Source organism: Pristis pectinata, chromosome 1, assembly GCF_009764475.1.
Source record: "Pristis pectinata isolate sPriPec2 chromosome 1, sPriPec2.1.pri, whole genome shotgun sequence".
Taxonomy (NCBI): Eukaryota; Metazoa; Chordata; class Chondrichthyes; order Rhinopristiformes; family Pristidae; genus Pristis; species Pristis pectinata.
In genome coordinates this window covers 29,748,386-29,773,381 of record NC_067405.1, presented here as the reverse complement: position 1 = coordinate 29,773,381, position 24,996 = coordinate 29,748,386, and the positions used below count along the sequence as shown (strand labels likewise).

The 24,996-nt window shown below is 39.9% G+C and overlaps 1 protein-coding gene across 4 annotated transcripts in view; it reads right to left on the bottom strand.

The window, feature by feature from the left end:
* Positions 1-24,996, bottom strand: part of nckap5l (NCK-associated protein 5-like) — a 368,519-nt gene that overhangs the window by 180,009 nt on the left and 163,514 nt on the right. For all 4 annotated transcript variants that reach the window (XM_052032844.1, XM_052033103.1, XM_052032935.1 and 1 more), the window contains one exon: positions 22,174-22,317. In XM_052032844.1, coding sequence (XP_051888804.1) covers positions 22,174-22,317 — 144 coding nt within the window. The remainder of the gene's footprint in view (positions 1-22,173; positions 22,318-24,996) is intronic.

The window sequence follows — 24,996 nt, the reverse complement described above, 5'->3', positions numbered from 1 at the left end:
CGCGCACACACACGCGCACACACACACGCGCACACACACACGTGCACGTGCGCGCACACACATACACACACAATAACTGGGTACAAATGATCAAGGAATAAACAGTACAATGTTTGGACACCCTGATTCTGGACAAACATTGGTTCTTTGGTCTCGGGAGTCCTTAACTAACTGCCCTGAAGTAGTGCACAGCTTACCTCAACATCCTCGAAGACAGAAAAGAGCGAGAAAACCAAACTTGCAGCACTTCTATGCTGCTGGGGGGCTGGGTAGCCCAGCAAGGACAAAGGTGTTTTAAATGGGCAAATAGTAGATGTGCCCAGGAACAAAGGTGCTCGCACAGACCAATCTGAGTGGTCCAGCAAGACAAAAGTGTTTACCTAGTGGGGTGGAGCCAAACCTTGATTGACAGTGGTGTCACTTTCGGCCATGTGCTCAATGGTGTCATCCCAGTCAAAGGGGTCAGTGTTGTCACGGTCACATGACAGCCATGACCTTTTACACTACACCACTTCTTTGCCCATTCTCCCAACCTGTCCAAGTCCTTCTGCAGACTCCCTGCTTCCTCAACACTACCTGCCCCTCTACCTATCTTTGTATCATCTACAAACCTGGCCACAAAGCCATCAATTTCAACATCCAGATCATTAACTTATAACGTGAAAAGTAGCAGACCCAACACCAACCCCTGCGGAACACCGCTAGTCACTAGACACCTTGAACATGCAGTTCGTGAGCCTGAAGTTTTAGCAACAGTAAAGTGTGCAAAGTTCTCTTTTCGAAAAAGGTGATGATAAGCAAGGTGGTTGTGACCGAAGTCAAAATATGGATTAACATAATCCAAAAACTTGCTGGTACTACCTGGGGTGCCACTTTGGGGATAGCACAGGCAACTGTTCTAGGACTTTCATCCTCTGCTTCTGAATATTAAGTCTAATTTGGTTGATGAACTACCACTGACGTGCAACTGAACTCAGTTATCTGGGCAGTCACCAGAGCTTTGAAGTCAACCCAGCACTGGGTCCATGTACTGTTGAATTGTGTTCCTCTTCATATCTGTAGAGGTTGTGCAAACCATTAATAATCTACCATTATCAATCAATTGGAATCTCTCCATACTCTCAACTAGACACACGGTTTCAAGGAACCTATTCTATTGGTATTGGTTTATTATTGTCACTTGTACCAGGGTACAGTGAAAAACTTGTCTTGCATACTGATCGTACAGGTCAATTCATTACACAGTGCAGTTACTTTGAGCTAGTACAGAGTGCATTGAGGTAGTACAGGTAAAAACAATAACAGTACAGAGTAAAGTGTCACAGCTACAGAGAAAGTGCAGTGCAATAAGGTGCAAGGTCATAACAAGGTAGATCGTGAGGTCAGAGTCCATCTCATCGTATAAGGGAACCGTTCAATAGTCTTATCACAGTGGGGTAGAAGCTGTCCTTAAGCCTGGGGTAGAAGCATTCTGCTTCTGCTATCCTTATCTATTCACTTTCAAAATATGATACTGATTGGAATAAAGCCTGGAATGAAGACATCGTCCAAAAAGAAGGGAACTCATTCAAGGTCCAATGACAAGGCTTCTTGGGTTTCATCAGTCTTGAAGGATATGGGCAGTCTTAAACAGGAGTCAAGAAGGACATGGGCAACATGGCCACTTAATGCATAATTAGCAAATCAAACCCACCTTTGGCCATGAACGCAGTAAGTTAGATAAAAATAACAAACCATATCATCACATTCTGCCTTTGAAACAAATTCAATTTTATTTTTGATCTTTTAGAGAAAAACTCCCACTCTGAAAAGATATTAGAGTGACTTACAAATTCCAAACTCAACTTATATATATGTTACTCCAGCACTGGCAAGGCTAGCTTTTAATGCCCATTTTTAACTGCCCTCCAGAAGGTGGCAGTGAGTCGCCTTCCTGAACTGCTGCAGTTCTTGATAGAGGTGCACCCAAGGGTGCTGCTCTCTAGGAGTTCCAAGATTTGGCCCCGGTAATGGTGAATTAACAGCAATATATTTCCAATTCTGAATGGTGTGTGATTTGAAGGGGAACCTGCAGGTGGTGGTGTTCTAACCTGCCCACTGTCCTTCTTGCTGGGAAAGGATGCAGTTTTGAGAAATGTTGACAAGGAAACCTTGACAAGTAACTGCAGTTCATTTGGTGGATAACACATTTTATTGTATTTTAAAGGATGTTCATATTTAAATTAAATTACAGTGCATTTTATGTGAAAGCACTGTAAACTATATTAAAAGCTGTTCGAGGTGATTGAATGTTCTGAAGAAGGATCTTACAAAAGGGCTTTATTTATTTTCACTTATGTCTGCACATGCTGACCTGGTACAAGCAAACTTCGTGATCAGAAAACAAATTTTGACATCATAAGATACATGAATCATCAAAGCCAAGATCATTGGTTTATCTTAGAGCATCCCAGCAATTTCAAATATTGTAATAATACATGAGCACACATGATATAGCAAAACATAACTTTACAAGATGTGTCACTGCAGATCTCCAAACCACAGAAAATTACAAATGACAGATGGAATACGCTGTGGCAAAATGTTAGGTAATCCATAACAGAGAAGCAGAGCATTTGTTAAATGGTGAGAAATTGGGTAGCTTTGATGTTCAAAGGAACCCAAGTACATTTGTACACAGGTCACTTAAGGCCAACATGCAGGTGAAGCTAGTGATTATGAGGGCAGATATTATGTTTGCCTTCAGAAGAGAGGGTTTGATTACAGGAGGAAGGAAGTCTTATTCTAATTGCCCTTGGTGAGACTGCACCTATAGTTTTGTGTGCAGTTTTAGTCTGTTTACCTTAGAAAAGCTGCACTTGCCATGGAGGAGTGCACCAAAGATTTACTAGTCTGGTTCTAGGAGTGGCAGGTTTCACATATGTGGAGAGATTGTTTACACTAAGACTATATTCTTGAGAGTTAAGAGTAATGAGGAGATCTCATTGAACTGATAAATTTCTTAAAGGATTTGACAGGGATGATATTTCCCCTGAGCGGGGGCACAGTTTGAGAATAAGGGGTAGACCATTTAAGACTGGCCCAAGGAGAAATTTCTTCACTTAGAAGGTTGAGAACCTTTGGCTGTGGAGGTTCAATTTCTGCATTCATTCAAAACAGAGATTGATATCGTTCTGAATATTAACGAAATCAAGGGATATATGGATATTGCTAGAATATAGCATAGAAGTTGCAAATCAGCCATGATCTTGATGAATGGCAGAGCAGGCTCAAAGGGTTCGTTGGATTACACATGCTCCTATTTCTTATGGATTCAGAGTCATAGAATCACAAAGGCATAAAGCACGGAAACAGACTCTTCAGTCCAACAGACCTGTGCCGGTCATCAAGATCCTATCAGTGCTAATCCTATGTCCCAGTACTTTGCCCACAGCTTTCTCTGCCATGGCACTTTATAAACCATGGAGAGATAAAACATGAAAACAGGCCTTTGACCCACCGAAGCCACACCAACCATGAATCCTATAATGTCCCATTTTCCAGCACTGGCCCTGTCACCTTCTATGCCATGGTATTCCAGACGTTCATGTAAACATTCCTTAAATGCTATGAGAGTGCCAGCCTCCGTAACTCCTTCAGGTAGTGCCTTCCAGATTTCAACCACCTTCCAAATGTTCCACAGGTAGACAGGGTGGTGAAGGAGACGTTTGGTGCACTTACCTTCATCAGTTGGGGCATTGAGTACAAGAGCTGGGTGTCATGTTGCAACTGTACATGATGTTGGTCAGGCCACACTTGAAGTATGGTGTGCATTTCTGGTCGCCATAGTATAGGAAGGATGTGATTAAGTTAGAGAGGGTGCAGTGAAGATTCACAAGGATATTGCTGGGACTGGAGGGCTTGTGTTATAAGGAGAAGATGAATAGACTGGGACTGTTTTCCCTGGAACAAAGAATGCTGAGAGGTGACATTACAGAAGTTTATAAAACTATGAAAGGCTCAGATAAGGTGGATGATCATAGTCAATTTCCCAAGATAGGGGAGTCTAAACCTAGAGGGCATAGGTTTAAGGTAAGTGGGGAAAGATTTAGAAGAGACCTGAGGGACAAGTTTTTACCAAACAGAGGGTGGTGAATATATGAAACAAGCTGCCAGAGGAAGTGGGAGAGGCAGGAATAATTACAATGTTGAAAAGACATTTGGACAGTACATAGATAGGAAAGGTTTAAAGGAATGTGAGCCAAACAAAGGTCAATACGACTAGCTCTGGTTGGCATGGACCAAAGGGCCTGGTTCTTTGGTATATAACTCTGACTCAATGAAAGAATCTTCCTCGAGTGCCCTCAAAATCTACTCATTACCTTAACCTACGCCCTCAACTCTGCTGAGGGGAAAATGTTCTTCCTATCTACTAACTATGCCTCTCATAACTTTGTAAACCTCAGTCAGGTCCCCTTTCAGCCTTCACAGCAACAAAAACCAAACCCAGCCTATTCTCAGAATTAAATGCTCCATCCCATGCAACATTCTGGTAAATCTCCTCTGCAATTATATCCTTTCTAGAGTGTTGTAACCAGAACTCTACACAGGATTCCAGATGTGGTCTAAGCAATAATGTATAGGGTTGGAGCATAACCTCTCAGCTCTAATATTTTGTCCCAACTCATGAAGATAAGTACCCTGTATGCCATTTGAATCATCTTATCTGTAGTACTGCCTTCAGGACTCATTGGACGTGAACACCAAGGTTCCCCTGTCCTCAGTACTCCTTAGGTTTCCACCAGCCATTGTGTATATCCTAGTCATATTAGTCTTTCCAAAATGCATTACCTCACATTTATCAGGATTAAGTTCCATCTATTTTTACTCTGCCCAATTTACCAAGTGATCAATATCATTATGTCTCTAAAGGTTACCCATGTCACTATCAACACCGTCACTAATCTTTGTGTCACTTGCGAACTTACTAATCAAATCTCCCACATTCACATCGAGGGTCCCAGCACCAATCCCTTTGATACACCAGTGGTTACAAGCTTTCAATTGCATAATTAATACTTCATCATCATCCTCTGTCTCCTATCACCAAGTTAATTTTGGGTCAAATTTGCCTGGGATCCCATGGACTGTTACCACTTGGACCAATCTCCCATTCAGGACTTCATCAATTACCGTACTGAAGTCCACATAGACTACAGCAACCACATTACCCTCATCAACACACTAAGAACATCCTCAAATAATTCAATTAAATTAGTCAAATCAGATCATCCCTTAATAAACCACGCTGATTAAGCCTGATCAATCCTTTCCAAGTAATCCTTTACCTTTTGCCAATAATTTCCCTGCCACTGATATTAGCATCACCAGCCTGTAACTGCTTGGCTTATGTTCTTAAATCTGTCTCCAACTACTAAATAAAAAGACAGATCCCACAGTCTAAACTTATTAACATTATTCTGTAGCTTAAAATTCAAAAGCACATTTATGAACTACTACATAGCTGAGGAAAACATCTTTCATCTTTGAGACTTTTTATAAAAAATGGTTTCTTTGTGATTGCCCTTTTTCCTATGAAAGAGAATTTCCTTGTGAAACAAATAATCTCCTCACTAGTACCTAGTTACTTTGTCAAGACTTTACAGTGGAGTTCAGCACACAATTTTTTATTATCTAGTTTGCTGTGGCTGTTTTGGGTACATTATTAAAAACTACTCAAGACCAAAACAGCAGGGCAACCTAACCTAAGAGTTGACACTCGCTTTCCTTCCTTCATAATCCATTTTCAGATGTGACAGTTTGGGAAACAAAAATGCATTTTTTAGAACTCAGAGAATTAATCCTTCCTTTAGCAACCCTTGAAGCTCTGTGTGGAGCTTATTTCAGAAGAATATCTAATATTTTCCATTGAAATGGGAAAAAGTTGTCACATCACAAATTTTATAGTTGTTAGACAACAAAGACTATGAAGCAATTATGAAGGCAAATGAAGTGTTAGCTTTTATTGCAAGGAAGAAGGAATACAATAAGGAAGTCTTGCAGCATTTGAATAGGACTTTGTTAAGACTGCACCTGGAGTAAAGTGAATTATTGTGGTCTCATTACCTGAGGAAGAAAAACTTGCCTTAGAGGGAAAAAACAAACTGTTGGAGGAACTCGGTGGGTAAAGTAGCATCTGTGGAGACAGACTTAGTTGGGAATAGTCTGCAGATTCTCTACCCGAAATATCAGCTATCCCTCTGTTACCACGGATGCTGCTTGACCTGCTGAGTTTCGCAAGCAGTTTGTTTTTCCCTCTACGTAATTAAGTAACAATTTCAAATGACACATATTGCAAAAACCAATCTATCTCTTGACTTTAGAACAATGACTAGATATCAAAGGTGCAGGTCTTTCTATCTGATTACAGTATAAGAATGTAAGAAAAATGGAAGTTATGCGTTGTGTAGGATTGATCGTGGAGTAGGTTTATATAGGTCGGCACAACATCGTAGGCCAAAAGGCCCGTACTGTGCTGTACTGTTCTATAAGAAATAACAGCACTGGGAGGATGCAGTAAGATCATGACAGAACTTTTGTGTTAATTCACTTTCCTGCCTTATTCCCATCGTCTCTTTATCCATTAGACCAAAGAATCTATTGATCATAGGCTTGAATACAATCATTGACTGAATATTCACAGCCTTCCAGGGAAAAGAATTCCAAAGTGCATGAAGTAATTTCTCTTCCTTGGCTGGAACCTTATCTTGAGCCAACCTTTCAGCCCGACAGACTCATGCTGGATCACAAGAGACTGCAGATGTTAGAATCTGGAGCAAAAAGCAAACAGATAGAGGAACAGAGGAATAGTTAACTAGAATCAATGTTAACATGCAGAGTCTTGACCCAAGACATTGACTATCTCTCCATCTCCATAGATGCTGCTTGACCCATTGAGTTCCTCCAGCAGTTTGCTTTTTGCTCCGGGTTCCAATATCGGAAGTCCCTTGTGCCTCCACTTGCCTAGAGGAGTTGGTGCAAAGATCCATTAGATTAATCCCTAGAATGAGAGGAATGTCTGTGAGGAGAGACAGAATAGAATGGGCCTACGTTCTCAAGAATTTGAAGAGATTACAGAGACAGACCCACACAGTGATTATTTATCATATGGAATGCACTGTCTGATTACAGATTCAATAATGGCTTCTTAAAAGGAATTGGATAAACTTTGAAGGAAAAATATTTGATCATCAGGCAAATCAGGTAAAGTGCCAGGGAAGAGGACTAACTGGGTTGGCTTTGACTGGCTGAAAGTTTGGCTTAAGATATGAATCTAGCCAAAGAAGAGAAATTACTTCATGTATGTTGGAATTCTCTTCCTCAGAAGGCTATGAATGTTCAATCACTGGTTGTATACAAGCCTGTGATCAATAGATTTTTAGTCTAATGGACAAAGAGATGATGAGGATAAGGCAAGAAAATGAAATTAGCATAAAAGTTTTGGCATGATCTTACAATAAGACAAAATAGGTACAAGAGACTTAAGCGGTCTCCCAAGTGCTCTTATTTCTTATGCTTTTATCAGATAGAATGACCTGCACCTTTGATACGTAGTCATTGTTCTGAAGTCAGAAACAGCATGATTCTTGTAATATACGACATTTTAAATTGTAACTTAATTGCTATTAACTAAATGTTCAACATTACTCAAGAAAACATTGGAAAAATTAAGTATGTTTTCTGTTTGTTTCTTTTACTTTATTAGTAGAGAAAGTGATTCCACCTCCACCAATATGTCCAACCAGAGTTGCCAATTCCAGTTGTTTTACTTGTTCACGTTGCTAAAATTTCCTGTAAATCGCGACTCGATATACAGGAAGGCTGGATAATCCCTATTTACTTGTAACCACTAGATGTTGCTCTGGTACTTTGCAGATGCTTTTTAGTTTAACGTTGCATCCCTGCTTTTGTTACACCATGAGATTTCTGGGCATAGTGCATATGGGATTTAGTTATGTTTAGAACTGCTGGTTCTCAAATATTGCAAGACCAAAATACAGTAAAAGCAGCAAATCTGAAATAAAAACAGAAAATCCTGGATATACTCAGCAGATCAGGCAGCATTTGTGGAGAGAGAGAGACAGACAGACAGACAGAGTTCACGTTCACAAGATCACAAGATCACAAGACCACAAGACAAGGGAGCAGAAGCAGGCTATTCAGCCCATTGAGTCTGCTCCAAGGAAAAGGGAAAAAGAAATGGGGAATGGGAAGGGAAAAAAAACCTATTCTAATCCCAATTTCCGGCCTTATCCCCATATCCCTTGATACCCTGACTATTTAGATATTTATCTATCTCTTCCTTGAACGCCCCCACTGATCTGACCTCCACTGCTGTACGTGGCAAAGAGTTCCACAAATTCACCACCCTCTGGCTAAAGAAATTTCTCCTCATCTCTGTTTTGAAACTGTACCCTCCACTTCTAAGGTTGTGCCCTCTGGTTCTGGACTCACCCACCAAGGAAAACAGCCTAGCCACATCTACTCTGTCCTTTCCTATCAACATTTTAAATGTCGCTATGAGGTCCCCTCTCATTCTTCTGTACTCCAGTGAGTACAGTCCAAGAGCCAACAAACGCTTATCATACGTAAGCCCAGGTTGATGACACATAATTGGAACAAGTACTAAAGAAGACTCACCAGGTTAATTCCAAGCAGGAGGGGGTTTACATGAGGAGAGATAGAATAGAATGGGCCGACATTCCCAGGCATTTAGAGGATTGAGAGTTTACAGAAGTGCAAGGACTTTTCCCCCCACAGGTCAAGCTGTTGTGATCTGGATTGCACTGTGCACTGGATTGCTGGTGATGGTGTTGACCACATACTAAATTCACAAAACTGTAAGCACAATCTAAGCACTTATGCTGGACACCTGCCGAATTGTTTTGATTGGGGAAAATAGGTAAACAGCATATTCAATTAAAAAAATCATGAAAAATACATAATTAGTCTTTTCTTACTTTTCACCTTAACTTTCAAAACATTTTTAACCTCTTGGATACAACTACTCATTGTTATGGAAATATCAAGACAAATATTTGTAAAGAAAATACTGCAAAAGATCTTTGAAAATAGTTATTGGATAGAAATCAGTCCACACTACAATTATTGAGTACCCTGTCATCAGATTCCATGTGCCATCATTGACCGGAAGCTAAAGTGGACCAACCACATAAATGCCATGAATGTACGAGCAGGTTAGGAGTTGGGGATCCTGCAATGAGGCCCATCTCCGTGTCACCCCAAAGACTTTTCTCCATATAAAAGGCGCAGGTTGGGAGATGGTGGAATACTCTCCAAAGACAAGGGCAGCATACACATGGAAGCCCCATTACCTGCAGATTCCCCTCCAAGTTTCATATCATTCCGATGTGAAAATCTATTGTCAGTTCTTCATCACTGTTGGGTCTAAATCTGAAGCTACCTACCCAATAGCACTGTAAAAGTATTTTCATCAAAGGGCTGCAGGAGTTCAAGAAAGCAGCTCACCACCACAAGCACAGTCAGAAATGAGAAATAAATGCTAGCCTTGGTGGTGATGCCAAATGTCCTGAAAAATGAATAAATAAAACAAACATTATAACTACACTTGGGGGTAATTAGGCATTGAAGGGACAACATTTTATACCACAAAAATACCTAGAAAAGATACAGGAGCCAAGTGGTGATGTTATTGGTCTAGTCATACAAAGGCTGGATTAGAACATGCAGCAAGGAACTGAGGTCAGCAGTCACAGCACGGGAAAAGGCCCTTCGGCCCAACTGGTCCATACCACCAAAGATTCCCATCTAAGCTAGTCCCATTTGCCTGTGTTTGGCCCATATCCCTCTAAACCTTCTAAACCAAAACCTTTCCTTTCCAGGTGAGTTATTGACAATTGGGGAGTTCAAACTGATTCAAGTAAACACTAAAATCAGCAATGCTGACCATGAAACCACAGGATTGTTGGAAATGTCCTGTAAAGAAGGAGGTTTGTTATCCTTGCCAGGTATGGTCTGCATATGACTTGAGATCTACATATAAGGAGTTGACTCCTAACTGCCCTCTGGAATGGTCAAGCAAAACACTCAATTCAAGAGCTATTAGCGATAGACAAGAAATAATTATTCCTGAATCATTAAGCAAACAATCCAATATGAGCATTTTAAGCAAAACTAATGAGGCGACAAACACCAATTTAAGATGTCCCTGAATGGAGGAGGATGCAGCTTAAACAGCACAACTGAAAAAAAGTGTTTCACCTCCTCCCTCACCACCATTCAGGGTCCCAGACAATCCTTCCAGGTGAGACAGTGCTTCACTTGTGAGTCCAAGGGTGTTATTTATTGCATCTGGTGCTCCTGGTGCGGCCTCCTGTACATCACTGAGACCCGACACAGATTGGGTGACCACTTCGTCGAGCACCTGCTTCATCCGCCGCAACAGCCAGGACCTCCCGGTAACAACCAACTTCAATTCCATATCCCACTCCCATACTGACGTGTCTATCCATGGCCTCCTCCACTGCCACGCTGAGGCCAGATGCAGGTTGGAGTAACAACACCTCGTATTCCACCTTGGGAGTCTCCAACCTGATGACCACAACATCAATTTCTCCAACTTCCGGTAAGTCCACTCCTTTTTCTTCTCCCCCCCCCCCAACTCCTTTGTCTTCCCTTATTCCTATGGTTCTCTTCCCTTGCCTTGATGACCTGCCCATCTCCTTTCCTCCCCTCCCCCATCCTTTATTCCATGGTCCATTGCCCTCTCCTACCAGAGTCCTTCTTCTTCAGCCCTTTGCCTCTTCTACCTTTCACCTCTCAGCTTACTACATCTTCTCCCCTCCCCCATCCACCTACCTTCCCCCCTCACCTGGACTCGCCTATCACCTGGACCCGCCTATCACCTGCCTGTGTGTGGTCCTCTCCCTCCCCCACCTTCTTATTCCGGCTTCTGCCCTCTTCCTTTCCAGTCCTGATGAAGGGTCTCGGCCTGAAACGTCAACTGTTTATTTCCCTCCGTGGATGCTGCCTGACCTGCTGAGTTCTTCCAGCATTTTTTGTGCATTGTTTCTTTGTTTCTATTGTTGTTCTACCAGAAAAGGAACAATGTGTTTTTCTTTGCTGTATAATCCCACTAGCAACAAGTGTTGAGTTCAGATGGCCATTCCCATTATCCTCCACCTAAAAATAACCCTTTTCCATTAGGCACAACAGGTTCCAACAGAAATCCTTGAACTTTTAGGTAAGGTCCAAGGACAAGTGTCTTAAAATCCTCTTTTCTCAATCTTTATGAACAGGGCTGATATCCTGGATCCATTTAATGTTTCAGTGATGGCCTACTAGAATTTCTGGGCCAATTAACATAAGTTACTTCACAATAAAAGTAAATGCAACATGAGGGTACCACAGCGATGTTCCTGATGGGGCATCATGATGTTATATGTGTTGCATGGGAAGATATAATAATGCCAAAGTGTTATAAAACTTGGTGGACATGTTTCAAAGTTACAAAGGCAACATGTCCTGTTTGAAGACACTATCACTGGATATCAATCATCTGATATCAATACAAACTCCAACATGGTTCAGAAATAAAAAAAATCATAAAGTGCATTTCATGGACCAATTTTAAGAACTGTAGAGGTTATCAAAAAGAATTTTATTTCTAACCCCAAATGTGATGAGATACTTTTTTGCTCTTTGTCAGACAGTTTGAAGAAAGGTGCAGCTCATGTGTGCCTGTGGCTGACTCCATGCATCTTTGTTGAGGATTGGAACCTGCACTAAGGATGAGGGATTAGCATTCTGAGTACTCCTGCTGAGATATTCTGCAATTCTTCTCTATTCTTTTAAAATAAGACTTTTATAAAGGTCTGTGCTCAATATTGTATTTCAGCAAATCAGAATCTTTTGCAGATCAAATGTATGCCATTGCATTTTGCTTGGAAATCCAACATCTTCTAACAAATAAATGTGCCATAGGAATACAAAGTAACCAAGACTTTTTGCCCTACAGCACAACTGATCTGTCATCCATTGATCAGTCAACGTTGTAGAATAAGCCTTCGACTACTATTACAAGCTAAGAAAATGGTTCTCAGGCAAACGCTGCATGTAAAAGCTCCGGTGGTGCAAATTCTTGTTGCAAATACATTTTCAGACAGTTTCCATTTTAGGTACATTTGCAGCTTTAAATTTTCACATCACTTTTGTGCTTTAAACGTAAGAAATGAGCAAGAAAAAAAAGCATTTGGGGGACCATCAATTGCTTTGATAGTGAATCCAGGAGAAGTTCAGCTATTTCAGTTATGTAGATTGTCACAATTGAGTTCCTCTAGTTGGTGTTAGTCTTGTGTTAATTTTCATTTAATATTTTATTTCAGTTTAAGAAAATTACCAAATAAGCAGTTGTACAACTATTTACGTTCATAAAAATGAATTCCCATTTAAGAAAATTTGATGACCTTGATATCCAATATCTTAAATTTTACAGAGAGTTGTGTTAGAATGGCATCAGGACTATGTTAGAATAAACCAATCAAGAGGTTACAAAGGCATGCATGAAACTTTTAGCAGCAGGTGAGGTGAGGTAGACAGAAATGGGCAGCACCAGAGAGATGGAATTAGGAAGTCTTAATGATAGCAAGAATATGTTCTCCAAAATGCAACTTGGGTCAACTATAACACCAAGGTCTTGAGGAGTTTGGTTTAGTTTTAAATTCAAATCTACACATAGTGGAGCAATCAAGAGTGGAAGTGGTGTGATAAAGGGGGTAACATCAGGGTACAAGAAGAAACAGCATACATTTTATGAAGTTGCCAGCTTTAGATGAGAGATCTAAGCAAACCTCAGCAGTAACAGTGCAGGAACTCATTATGTGCGATTCCCTGGCCACAACTATGCAGATAAAAATGGAAGTTGGCAAGTGCAACCCCATCTGAAGGGACGGCAGTGCAGATGCATTAAAAAGAACAAACAAAGGTTGAAGGCAGGTTGAGAAAGATACAGACAGATATATTACCTTCATCATTGTCACACAGGATGTCATTAGAGATTTTGATCACAGCTATCTCAATACTGTGGTAATGGCAGAAACTTGATTCCAAGATTATTCTGGACCTGGCCCACTGCCCCAGTTCATTATCTATGGTACATGCGTCTCTGCATTTACTTTATCGAGATGAGCCTAATGAGCAGAGCCACCATTATCTGGCAAGATAAAGTAGGCTCCAAGTGATAAGTTGGCCTTGGTCCCCAGAGTAACTTCTGCAGCCTCTCTCAGGCACAGCTTGATCCACAGTCTGAATCGTCCCCTCAATTCTGCCCTGAAACACTCTCTATACTCTCAATTCTCCCTCTATTCCACAATACAAACTGCACCCCTATCCGAACCCTCTGCCTTTTACCACAGTTCCCTCCCTACAATCCCTTTTGTACTATGGTCTGCACCAACTGACTTCTTCTGCCAGCTCTGCTTTGAGTAGAATAAACAGATGAAAGGCTTTTCTGACAATTGAGTGTGCAGGGCCTATTTCACTAAGCACATCGTCGTAGGCCCCTGTGCAACAGATAAAGGGCCTTGCACAAAATAGGCAAACTGGCACATGCCCTCCTTCCCCATTGTGCAGCGCCACTTCAAAGTGTCCTTTGAGATACAGCACTAAATTTCTACACCTGAGAATTATTTCTCATACATAAATTCTCACTCTGAAAGTACATTATTATTTATTCATAAATTAATGTAAAGAGTTGGTTCAAAATATGTAGTCAGTAACAAAGTGAATACTTGATAGATATAAGGTAGTTCCTATCCCGAATTAATTATTGGGAGTAATCTAATGTTATTGACATTATATACAAATCTTGTAAAGTGTGTTTTCTAGCACCCTTCTGCTGGAGGAAATCTAATACAAGGAAGAGATATGTGCCAGATATTTCTGCCCTCAAGACACTGGGGTAGTTAAGAGTAATCCTCCAGGCACGAATCACAACTACAGTTTATTGGCAGGGCAGCAAAGGTTTCTTATTTCATTTTTACAGAATGTTAGCTTGGACTTTCCCTTCATAAATTACCATTTTTTCCAGCTTATCATTAATAGACCATTAAACATTTTTACTTAATGTTCATTCAATAACCTTTAAAAAAAATCATGGTAATGAAAGTGTGCAATTAAATAATTATTGAATGATATGCATGACCATGCAGTGCAAGATGACAGTAGGTTTCTTTGTATAGTTTGACCTTGATGCTGAAAATGCAAATGAGTCAATAACCGATCACCACAAGCAATAAGGTTCCTTTGCATATAAATAAAGCCAGTAGCACAGCCAATGCAAGAAAATTAGCCTGAAGCATGAAAGCAGTAAAATTGCAATCAAAATCATAACACCTCATAATATTCCAGAAACACCATCGAGTATGTAGGACATTTTCCCCAAAAAGTCTATATAAAAATCTAAAAATCACAATAAAATACACTCTGACTTTTTGATCATGCCATCTCCTGAATGCTTTAAGTAGTTTCCATGGATTTGTAGATTTTTCCATTAGTTTTAGAAACAAGTAACTTTAATTTACATTAGTGAGCAGAGATTAATCAAAATCCCAAAAGACAGAGTTGTATTTGGCCTGTCCAGTTTGCATTGGTGGGATATAAAGGGGACTGCCTGGGTTTCCCCTGAAGAGGACTGATTTACATACTGATGTAATGCAGAGCAGGGTTGGAAGTATCAAGTCTGCAGAAAAGGATCATATCTCCTGGGCAAGAGTTAAAATTTGCAGGTGGAGTACTAAAAAGATGTCACAATACATGTACTTGCTACTATATGCTTATTTTACTTGACATTGTAGTGAGCAAGCAATTTGCATTTGCTGAGAGACCCCCAAAAATTATGTGGCAATATAGCAAAATTTATTTTTGAATCTAGTGTAGAAATTGCAGGGGCCCTGGCAGATATATTTAAAATGTCCTTAGCCACGGGTGTGGTGCCAGAGGACTGGAGGATAGCTCATGTTGTTCCGTTGTTTAAAAAAGGCTCTAAAAGTAAACCAGGTAATTACAGGCCAGTGACCCTGACATCAGTAGTAGGTAAATTATTGGAAGTTGTTCTGAGAGATCGGATATACAAGTATTTGGACAACCAAGGGCTAATTAAGGATAGTCAGTATGGCTCTGTGTGTGGTAGATCGTGTTTAATGAATCTTGTAGAGTTTTTCGAGGAGGTTACTAAGAAAGTAGATGAAGGAAAGGCTATGGATGTTGTCTACATGGACTTTAGTAAGGCCTTTGACAAGGTCCCACATGGGAGGTTAGTTCAGAAGGTTCAGACACTAGGTATCCATGGAAAGGTTGTAAACTGGATTCAAAATTGGCTGTGTGGGAGAAGACAGAGAGTGGTAGTGGATGATTGTTTCTCAGAATGGAGGCCTGTGACTAGTGGTGTGCCTCAGGGATCTGTGCTGGGACCATTGTTGTTTGTTGTCTATATCAATGATCTAGATGATAATGTGGTAAATTGGATCAGCAAGTTTGCTGATGACACTAAGATTGGAGGTGTAGTGGACAGTGAGGAGGGCTTTCAAAGCTTGCAGAGGGATTTGGACCAACTGGAAAAATGGCCAGAACATGGCAGATGGAATTTAATGCAGACAAGTGTGAGGTGTTGCATTTTGGAAGGACAAATCAAGGTAGGACATACACAGTAAATGGCAGGGCACTGAGGAGTGTGGAGGAACAAAGGGATCTGGGAGTTCAGATACTTAATTTCCTGAACGTGGCATCACAGGTAGACAGGGTTGTAAAGAAGGCTTTTGGCATCCTGGCATTCATAAATCAAAGTATTGAGTATAGGAGTTGGGATGTTATGGTGAGGTTGTATAAGACATTGGTGAGGCCAAATTTGGAGTATTGTGTGCAGTTCTGATCACCTAACTATAGGAAGGATATCAGTAGGATCGAAAGAGTGCAGAGAAGATTTACTAGAATGTTTCCGGGTCTTCAGGAGTTGAGTTATAGGGAAAGATTGAACAGGTTAGGACTTTATTCTTTGGAACACAGAAGAATGAGGGGAGATTTGATAGAGGTTTACAAAATTATGAGGGGTATAGACAGAGTAAATGCGAGTAGGCTCTTTCCACCTAGATTAGGAGAGATAAGTACGAGAGGACATGGCTTTAGGGTGAAAGGGGAAAGATTTAGGGGGGAGCATTAGGGGGAACTTCTCCACTCAAAGAGTGGTGAGCATGTGGAATGTGCTGCCATCTGATGTGGTAAATGCAGGCTCTGTCTTAAGTTTTAAGAATAAATTGGATAGATACATGGATGGGAGAGGTCTGGAGGGTTACGGACTGGGTGCAGGTCAATGGGACTAGCGGAATAAAGTTTCGGCACAGACTAGAAGGGCTGAATGGTCTGTTTTCTGTGCTGTAGTGTTCTATGGTTCTATGGTTCTAAAAGGCCACTCTCCACATTGGTTTGTTATCATGGCTACTTGGCAACAGATAGTTGAACAAGCAATGAAATCAATGAAAAGTAACATTACCTAGCTCTCTGTACCTTTTGTAAGCATTTCTTTTCCTTTTGACTAGATTTATTATAGCCTTTGTACACCACGGTTCCTGTATCCTGTGGTGACTCCCCTGTCTCATTGGAACATGACTATGCAGAACTCCACACAAGTATCCCTGAATATTTGCCATATTTCTTCTGTACCTCTCCCTGAGAATATCAGTTCCCAATTTAATCTTCCAATTTCCTGCCTGAGAGCATTATGGGGTGTATAATTAAGTATCTTAACTTGTATTGCCACATTAGGCTCCTAATTTAGACAAATAAGAGGTAAACCACTGAATTTTAGTTCAGTTAGCTTAACATTTGTTGGAAAATGATTAAATAAAATTAATAATGCCTGCAATTTCTGAAAGACAGCTAAACAATGGACAGGAAACTATCTATTAATGTTATTTATGTGGACTTCCAGAAAGGTATTTGATGAAGTCTCTTATGAAGCCTTTGTTAACTGAAGTTGAAGCTTATACAATTGAAAGCGATTGGAATGAATGGCAGGAGAGTATGGACAATGGGCAAGTAATTATGACTGTGTTTCTATTCCCACAGATGCAGCCTGAACTGTTGAGTATTTCCAGCATTTTCTTGTTTTTCTTTTAGATTTCCAGCATCTGCAGGTTGTTTTGATTTTTAAGTAATTATATTATGAGGATTTGATTGTTGCTGCTGTGCATTATAAGAGTCATTTGTAATTATGATGAATAATCATGGCCACAGCACAGATCTGCAAGGATGCCATTAACACAAAGATAAACATTAGAAGCTGAGTAGATGGAATAAATAAATTAGAAAGGCACGAAGCTGTTTGGGGAATGGACAAAACTATAGCATATTTGTTGTCATTAACTATGCATTAGAGGTGATAGAACACATTATTTTCTAAATAGTGAAAAGTTAGAAGCAATGAGATTCCATAGAGAGTTGGGAAACCTTGTAAATAGATTATTAAGATGTTATGGACAAGTAAAGAAAAAGGGCTTATTGAACATTCAACTTCATATCCTTGTTTGTAGATAAAGGTTATGCTGCAGCTGTGCAAAATCCTTATTGGACCACATCTGGAGTATTGTTAGCAATTCAGGACACCATGCACAAAGGAAGGATATATTGGCTTTGGAGGGAATGGATTGTCAATTTTGCAGATTGATACCTGGATTCCAACGGTCAATTCACAAGGAGAGATTAACAGACACTAAGATGGAATTGGAAGTTGGAGAGTAAAGGTTTTGCTTTCAGTGCACCTTTCAAGATATCTGATGGGCTGGATGAAGATAAACTATTTCTGCTGGTTAGGGTATTGAAGGTTAGAAGGCAATGTGGAAAAAATTGAGCCATCACATTCAGAAGTTGTCAAGAAAGAATTCTACACAAAAGAGTAGTAGAAATTTGGAGGGCAACTGCCAATTGATGCAAAGTCAGATACTAATTATAATTCCAAAATAGAAATACTTTTAACATCCCATTGTGTAAAGAGAAATGGGCAAATGGTGCTAGGTCTTAGATCCATTACAACCTTTTCTTCACTCAGAGAGTGGTGAACTATTGGAACTTGCTTTCTTCGATGGCTGCAGAAGCTCAGTACTTCTGTTCATTCTAAACAAAGACTGATAGTTTTCTGGGCATTAAGGATATAGTGCCGGAGAATGGTTGAAGATCAGCCATGATTCTAATGAATGGCAAAGCAGGTTCATAGGACTAGATAGCCTACTCCTGCCCCTATCTTTCATGTTCTTATAATCTTATTGGATGTTGAGACAGCCTCAAGGAGCTAAATTGCATTCTGCTGTTTCTATTTTCATGAATCAATGTCCACACAACAGCACCTGACACATTTCCAACCAAATTTGAGGGAGAAATTTCAGAACCTGCAAATCATAACAATTTAAAAGTCTGCGTACTTCTATGCAAGATACGCAAGTTTATAACATTAAAGATCTTAGAAAATCCTCATTCTTATTTGTGCATTGAACTAACATACCCTGCCAACATCTTTACTCATCAAAGCTTCGTTGACCTCTCCAAGGAAGTACATTCAGGACAACCAGTGCACTCATAAAAAAATCCCCTAAGGTCACTTTATAGGTAGGTGTGAAATATGAAGAACATTTTCACCAGTAAGCTAGCCTGGAAGCTCAAAAGTGATTTTGCCATGAATAACTTAAGGTCAGAATCAGATTTATTATCACTGATTTATATGTTTGAAATTTGTTGTTTTGCAACTGCGGTACAGTGCAAAAATATAAAATTACTATAAAGAGGGGAAGAAGCTGTTCCTGAATCATTGGGTGAGAGTCTTTAGGCTCCTGTACCTCCTCCCTGCTGGTAGTAATGAGAAGAGGGCATGTCCCGGGTGGTGAGTGTCCTTAGTGATGGATGCTTCTTGAGGCACCACCTCTTGAAGTTGTCCTCAGATAGGGAGGGTTGTGCCCATGATGGAGTTGGCTGAGTCTATAACCCTCTGCAGCCTCCTGCAATCCTGTGCATTGGAGCCTCCATTGTGATGCAACCAGTCAGAATGCTCTCCACTGTACATCTATAGAAATTTGTAAAGTCTTTGGTGACATACCGAATCTCCTCCAACTCTTAACGAAGTAGAGCCACTGGCATGCCTCCGTGATTGCTTCTATGTGCTGAGCCCAGGATAGATCCTCTAAGACGTTGACGCCCAGGAACTTGAAGCTACTCACCCTTTCCACCGCTGACCCCTCAATGAGGATTGGTGTGTGTTCTCCCGAATTCCCCTTCCTGAAGTCCATAATCAATTCCTTGGAATTGCTGATGTTGAATGAGAGGGTCTTGTTGCGGCAGAACTCAACTAGCTGAGATTCTACCAACAACAGTGGTGTCACTGGTGAGTTTATAGATAGTGTTTGAGCTGTGCCTAGCCACACAGTCATGAGTGTAGAGAGAGCAGAGCTGTGGGCTAAGCACGCATCCTTGAAGTGCGCCGTGTTGATCGTCAGCGAGGACGAGGTTATTACTGATCCGCACTGACTGTGGTCTCCCGGTAAGGAACTGAGAATCCAGTTGCAGAGGGAGGTACAGCTCACTGATGAAGATCTGTATATTTTGTCCTCTATCTCACAACACTCATTTTCTCCTATTAGGATCATTTTATGAATAATATTTTTTTCCAGTTTCACTCTTCATTCATTATACCTTTTAATTCATGTATCTGTTCTTAATATATCCTATGTGAAACTAAGATAAAAGCGTTTTTTATTGAAACCACTTTCTCAAATTATGCTAAACTTTTTCTGAAGGAAAGCAAGCTAAAGTACAAAGCACTGGAACCCAGCATCCACAGTGCAGCTGCACCCTCTCAATTATGTCCAATTGCTTTCAAAAGCATGCTTCACATGAAGGGGCAGCTGTGGATTTTAACTATTGTGTTAAAGGTATTAAAGAAGTCTAACCAGAGCAGACAATGAAATGGGATTTTCTAACTCCAGGGAAAGAAATGGCTGCTACCAAACAGATTCACTCTCATCGAGATAATACACAACCAATATTTTTTTTATCTAAGCTAGGTACGATTGAATCATTTCTTTCCTGATAACAAGACAGTTGTATCATTTGTATGTGCTCCTTTAGTTGGCATGAGAACTAATATTCCTGCTAAAAGAAAAAAATTGAAAATGTCTAGAAAATTAAAATAAGGAGCGGACTACATGTTCCATAGAAGTTATGCTAAAGTTATATTGAATCTCAATTCAATCACACTTGGGTTTCCAAGTACTGATCATGATATGTTAAAAAGGAAGTAGCTACTCTGGACAAAGTCTAAAAACGATTTACCAGAATGATACCAGAAATGTTCCTTCTTTTTTCCTATCAGTAAAGCATGAACAATCCGAGGCCTTTATTATTTGGAAAGAAAATACTGAGGGGTGATCTTGAGATCTTTAATATAATAGAAGTTTTGTTAGATTAGACAGTGATAGTGCTTTCATTCATGAATAAGTGCAAAATAGAGTTCATCAATATATCATCAATAAATCAAATAAGGTACTCAGATGAAGCTTATTTACCCAGAGAGTGGTAAGAATAGTTTAGAAGCTCAGAGCAGCAAATGCAGTTCTTTCTGTTTATTGTGTATTATTAGCAAAATATTTAAGTATATTTTTATTTTTTAATAATTGTTCATTTTGATTGCATCTCATCGTAATAAAATTACTTGAGAATAGAATTAAAATTGTGATCACTCTTATGCAATCTGGAACTGTGCCAGAAAGAATATGTCGCTGAATCTGTTCCAGATGTTCTCAACCATAAAATTCAGTACAGATGTCACAGTTCAAATAATTTAACATGCCATCACCAGCACATGAGATACTTGTCATTTTAGTTTTGTCACATGTACCTTCATGTCAAATCAAACCAAGAGATCACATATTGTGGAAGATGGCTTGGATATGTCAGTTTAATTCTCATTGGAAATCACAAGCAATTGAACCTTGTGATTCTTGCAGGTACTTTGCAACCCATCATCCAGACCTACATTACTGCCATATTAGCCTTGATGCGAAAGTAATTTGCCCATTGTTGAAAATTATGTATCTTAAATATTATGCACCTTAACAGTACTGAAACAAAAGCAGCTTAGATGCATTAGGATCAATTTTATTTTCCATTTGCCTTCAAATGCAGCAAAAATGTCCAGAAGGGTTCTGAAGTCCTAAGATTTTTAGGAACTTACCATTCATGGAGCTGTATTACAATGAAGGTCCAATGATCAGCAAATCAAAAACGTTCTTTTGCTTTATTGTGCTTCTGATTTAATCTGGCTGCAATATCGAAGCTCCTTCTAAGAGTACCTTAAACTATCCCCATTTGGCTCCAGGACAAATATCAAGGTTTTCTAATAATACAAAGAAACCTCAATTCTATGCAACACATTAAAATTTGTATTTGGCACCATAATTTGTATCATTATTGTTGGCCAATCATGTAAGTATTGGTCAATACTATAAGAGTTCCCTAGAGCAGTATCTTAGATGTGGCCATCTTCAGAAGCTTCATCAGACCATTATTCATTTACAGGATATGGACTATGCTGACTGCGAGTGACAAATGCCAGCATTTATCAGCCGACACTAACTGAAGATGCTGCAGTTCTTCTGGTGATGGTAATCTCACAGTGCTGTTGGATAGGGAATTCCTGAATTTAGATGGTGTAATAGAAAAGCGGTGATATATTTTCAAGTTGGAATGGTGTGTGACTCAGGAGGTTTAACTTTATACATTTCATTCTTTGACATACATCCTGTTCTTGATGACAAAAACAAATGGTGCCTGGAAACAGCGTACTGAATTGATTGGTTCATTTAGTGATTCATTGATGCTGGATCAGTAGCTTTGGAAATGAATCAACTTGATTGTTTAGATATGGGAACAATTGACCGTTCTTCCCACCACTCTAGACAGCACACAATCTGGCATGACCGTCTTGATAGAAGTTATTAAATTGAGCTGACCAGGAAGGTATGATGAGCACTATTCAAGTGACATTTCAAAGTACCACAGTGATGCCTCTGATGTATTTCCTGCTAACAATGCATGAGAATTTCACTTGTTGCTTACCTCCAATGTTCTTAATCTTTCCAAAAGGTGCATTGTCTTTTCTTGTTCCTCGATGGTGATTGCACTGCTTGGATATTCATCAGTTGCCTCATTTATGTCTGTTGCTGTCTCTTTGGAAGCTGTTACTTCTTCTGACATCTTCGCCTAAATATCCAAAGAAGTTACATTTCAGCAAGGCACACCAAACAGTTTGAAAAGAAACCCATGGACTTAATTAGATCACAGCAACAAGACCGGCAGTTATGTATTGAAATTCTTCAGAGTTTTATTTTTACTGTGGTAGTAACACTATGAATTTTATAACAAAATGGAATTTACTGAATAAAAAGTCCAATGAGTCCATGACCTATTCCATTACTAACATATACATAAAGCCAGCAAAAACAGCTCCTGAAAAGAGCCTGTCAACCTTCACAAAGTGGTTGCTTTTGCACGTGAATCATCCATGGAACTCGACACAAAGTTAGTTCTAACAACTGTTAGAGTATATGCCCTCTTAATTATGTGAAAATTGTAAGGACTGCAAATCAACTAATCTATCCCAAAAAGAGAACAATTAAAATATTAAATCACATTTATATTTGTAGATTTAAAATTATCATTAATAAATAGATGAAATATTGAATGTTGTTTGAAATTTTCCTTACTGCATTTGCTGCTACTCTTATGCTTTTTTTTAAATTTCATTTTCAGTACCTGACTTCATATTGAATTCAAGAAGGACTAAGTTAGAAAGCCCCAGAAAGCTGGAGTAAGAACCACAATGTGTGATTAACCTGCTTCAGGTGATGGTGATAACTTTCTGTTCTTTGCTAATATGGCGGCACGGTAGTGTAGCGGTTAGTGTAATGCTATTACAGCGCCAGCAACCTGGGTTCAACTCCTGCCGCTGTCTGTAAGGGGTTTGTATGTTCTCCTCGTGTGTCTGTGTTGCTTTCCTCCGGGTGCTCCGGTTTCCACCCACATTCCAAAGGTGTACAGGTTAGCAGCTAAGAGCATGCTATGTTGGCGCCAGAAGATAGGCGACATTTGTGGGTGCCCCCAGCACATTCTCAGTAATGCAAAAAGACGCACTTCACTGTGTGTTTTGATGTACATGTGACTAATAAATAAATATCTTATCTTAATTATTTCTGCATACAACCGATACCAACCATTCTATTGATTTCCTAAACACATCAGCAGGGGTCCTAGTCTTGTAACTTGTTAAAGCCAGTTAAACACAGTCAGCACACTTCAAAACTTGCCCGCACCTCTTAAAAAATAGATATTATGGCTAGAGCAGGTTCTACCAGTGGTCTGGAAAGTGAAGATCTCCTGTGAAGCAATGAAAAATGACACAACCTAGGAAAGAGTGGGCTCCAAGATTTTTAGACACCACATTTTAGAGGAGGGAGGTGGAAAATAGGAAAGAAGAAATCATTATAATGAGCAAGCAGCATAAAGTGGGTGTAATGGCCCTGGAGTTCATTGATACAAGTCAAGCCATGAAGACTTGAATTGGAACTGCAGGAAGTTCCGTGACCTGACATGGCTGATCAAGACTAATAAATGCATCTTCAGTTGTAATTTCCCACCAAATGCACCACTAATTTGAGACATTTCTCATTTCATCACTCTCCCACAAATATCAATCTTTTCATCAGACCTGTCTCAGTTGCTGCAAATATAAGCTGCCACTGTGGCACAGCAGTCAGAACTACTGCTTCATGGTTCCAGCACCCCAGGTTCAATCCCGACCTTTGTTTTATCCATATAGAGTTTGCACATTCTCCCTGAGACTGTAAAGAATTTTGCCAGGTTCTCCCATTTCTCCTAACATCCCAAATATTGCTGGTAGATTAACTGGCTTCTTTACATTACCCCTTACCATAGGGAAATAGCAAAAGAATCAAAGACGTGCCGTGGACCCAATGGGCTGAATGTCCCCTTTCTGTGACATAATAAGTACTTAATACTGATTCAAGTATACCAAGCGTATTGTACAACACTGATTAAAACATCACTCTCTTCCGTTTTCAAAAAGTGGTGACCAACTGAGGCAACAGGCACCACTCATACTACACACACCCCTGCCATAGCTGGAGATGTCACGAACCAGCAACAAAAGAAACACACTGAGCATGATTCAGTGTTAAAAACTATTTTATTAATCACTACTTATGATAATACGTAAAATAAAAGTAAAAATGTTAGTATGTTAGAATTCAAAAATGTTAAACCTCGAACGTTAACCCCAAAACTAAACTCGTCGTGTGTGTGTGTGTGGGTGACAAAGTCCCAAACTCCAAGTTCCGGAATGGTTCTTAAAGTTCAGTTCCGCAAGCCATAAGGTGAAACATGAGCAAGGGCTTCTTCAACAACCACCGTTGTCTGAAGATAAGACGTAGATGTAGAAAAACAGAGAGAGAGTACATACGAAATCCAAATGTTCCACGATGGAACCCAAACGACACTCCAGTGTTTACTCGGTAGTGACTTCCTCACCCCGAAAAGCATCCGAATCGTGGTCGTCCACACACAAATACCTGTTTCCTTCTACAGGTCAGCAACAAAGTGAACTCCACCGGATTACTTCCAACTTCCATACATGGATTTCAGTGGCAGACACAGTTATAGTTTCTCATCCATCGATAGAAAAAACTGGCAGGCTGGTGTCTCTCTCCCTTCTCTCTCTCTCTCTCTCCTTCTTCTAACTTCTACCACGTCATTATGTCCTTTATCTTCTATTGACGTAAGCACGCCCCACACACACATACACACACACTCCCTATCTTAAAGGGACTTTCACTGAGTCCGTAACAGAGACAAGATGTCAAGTAT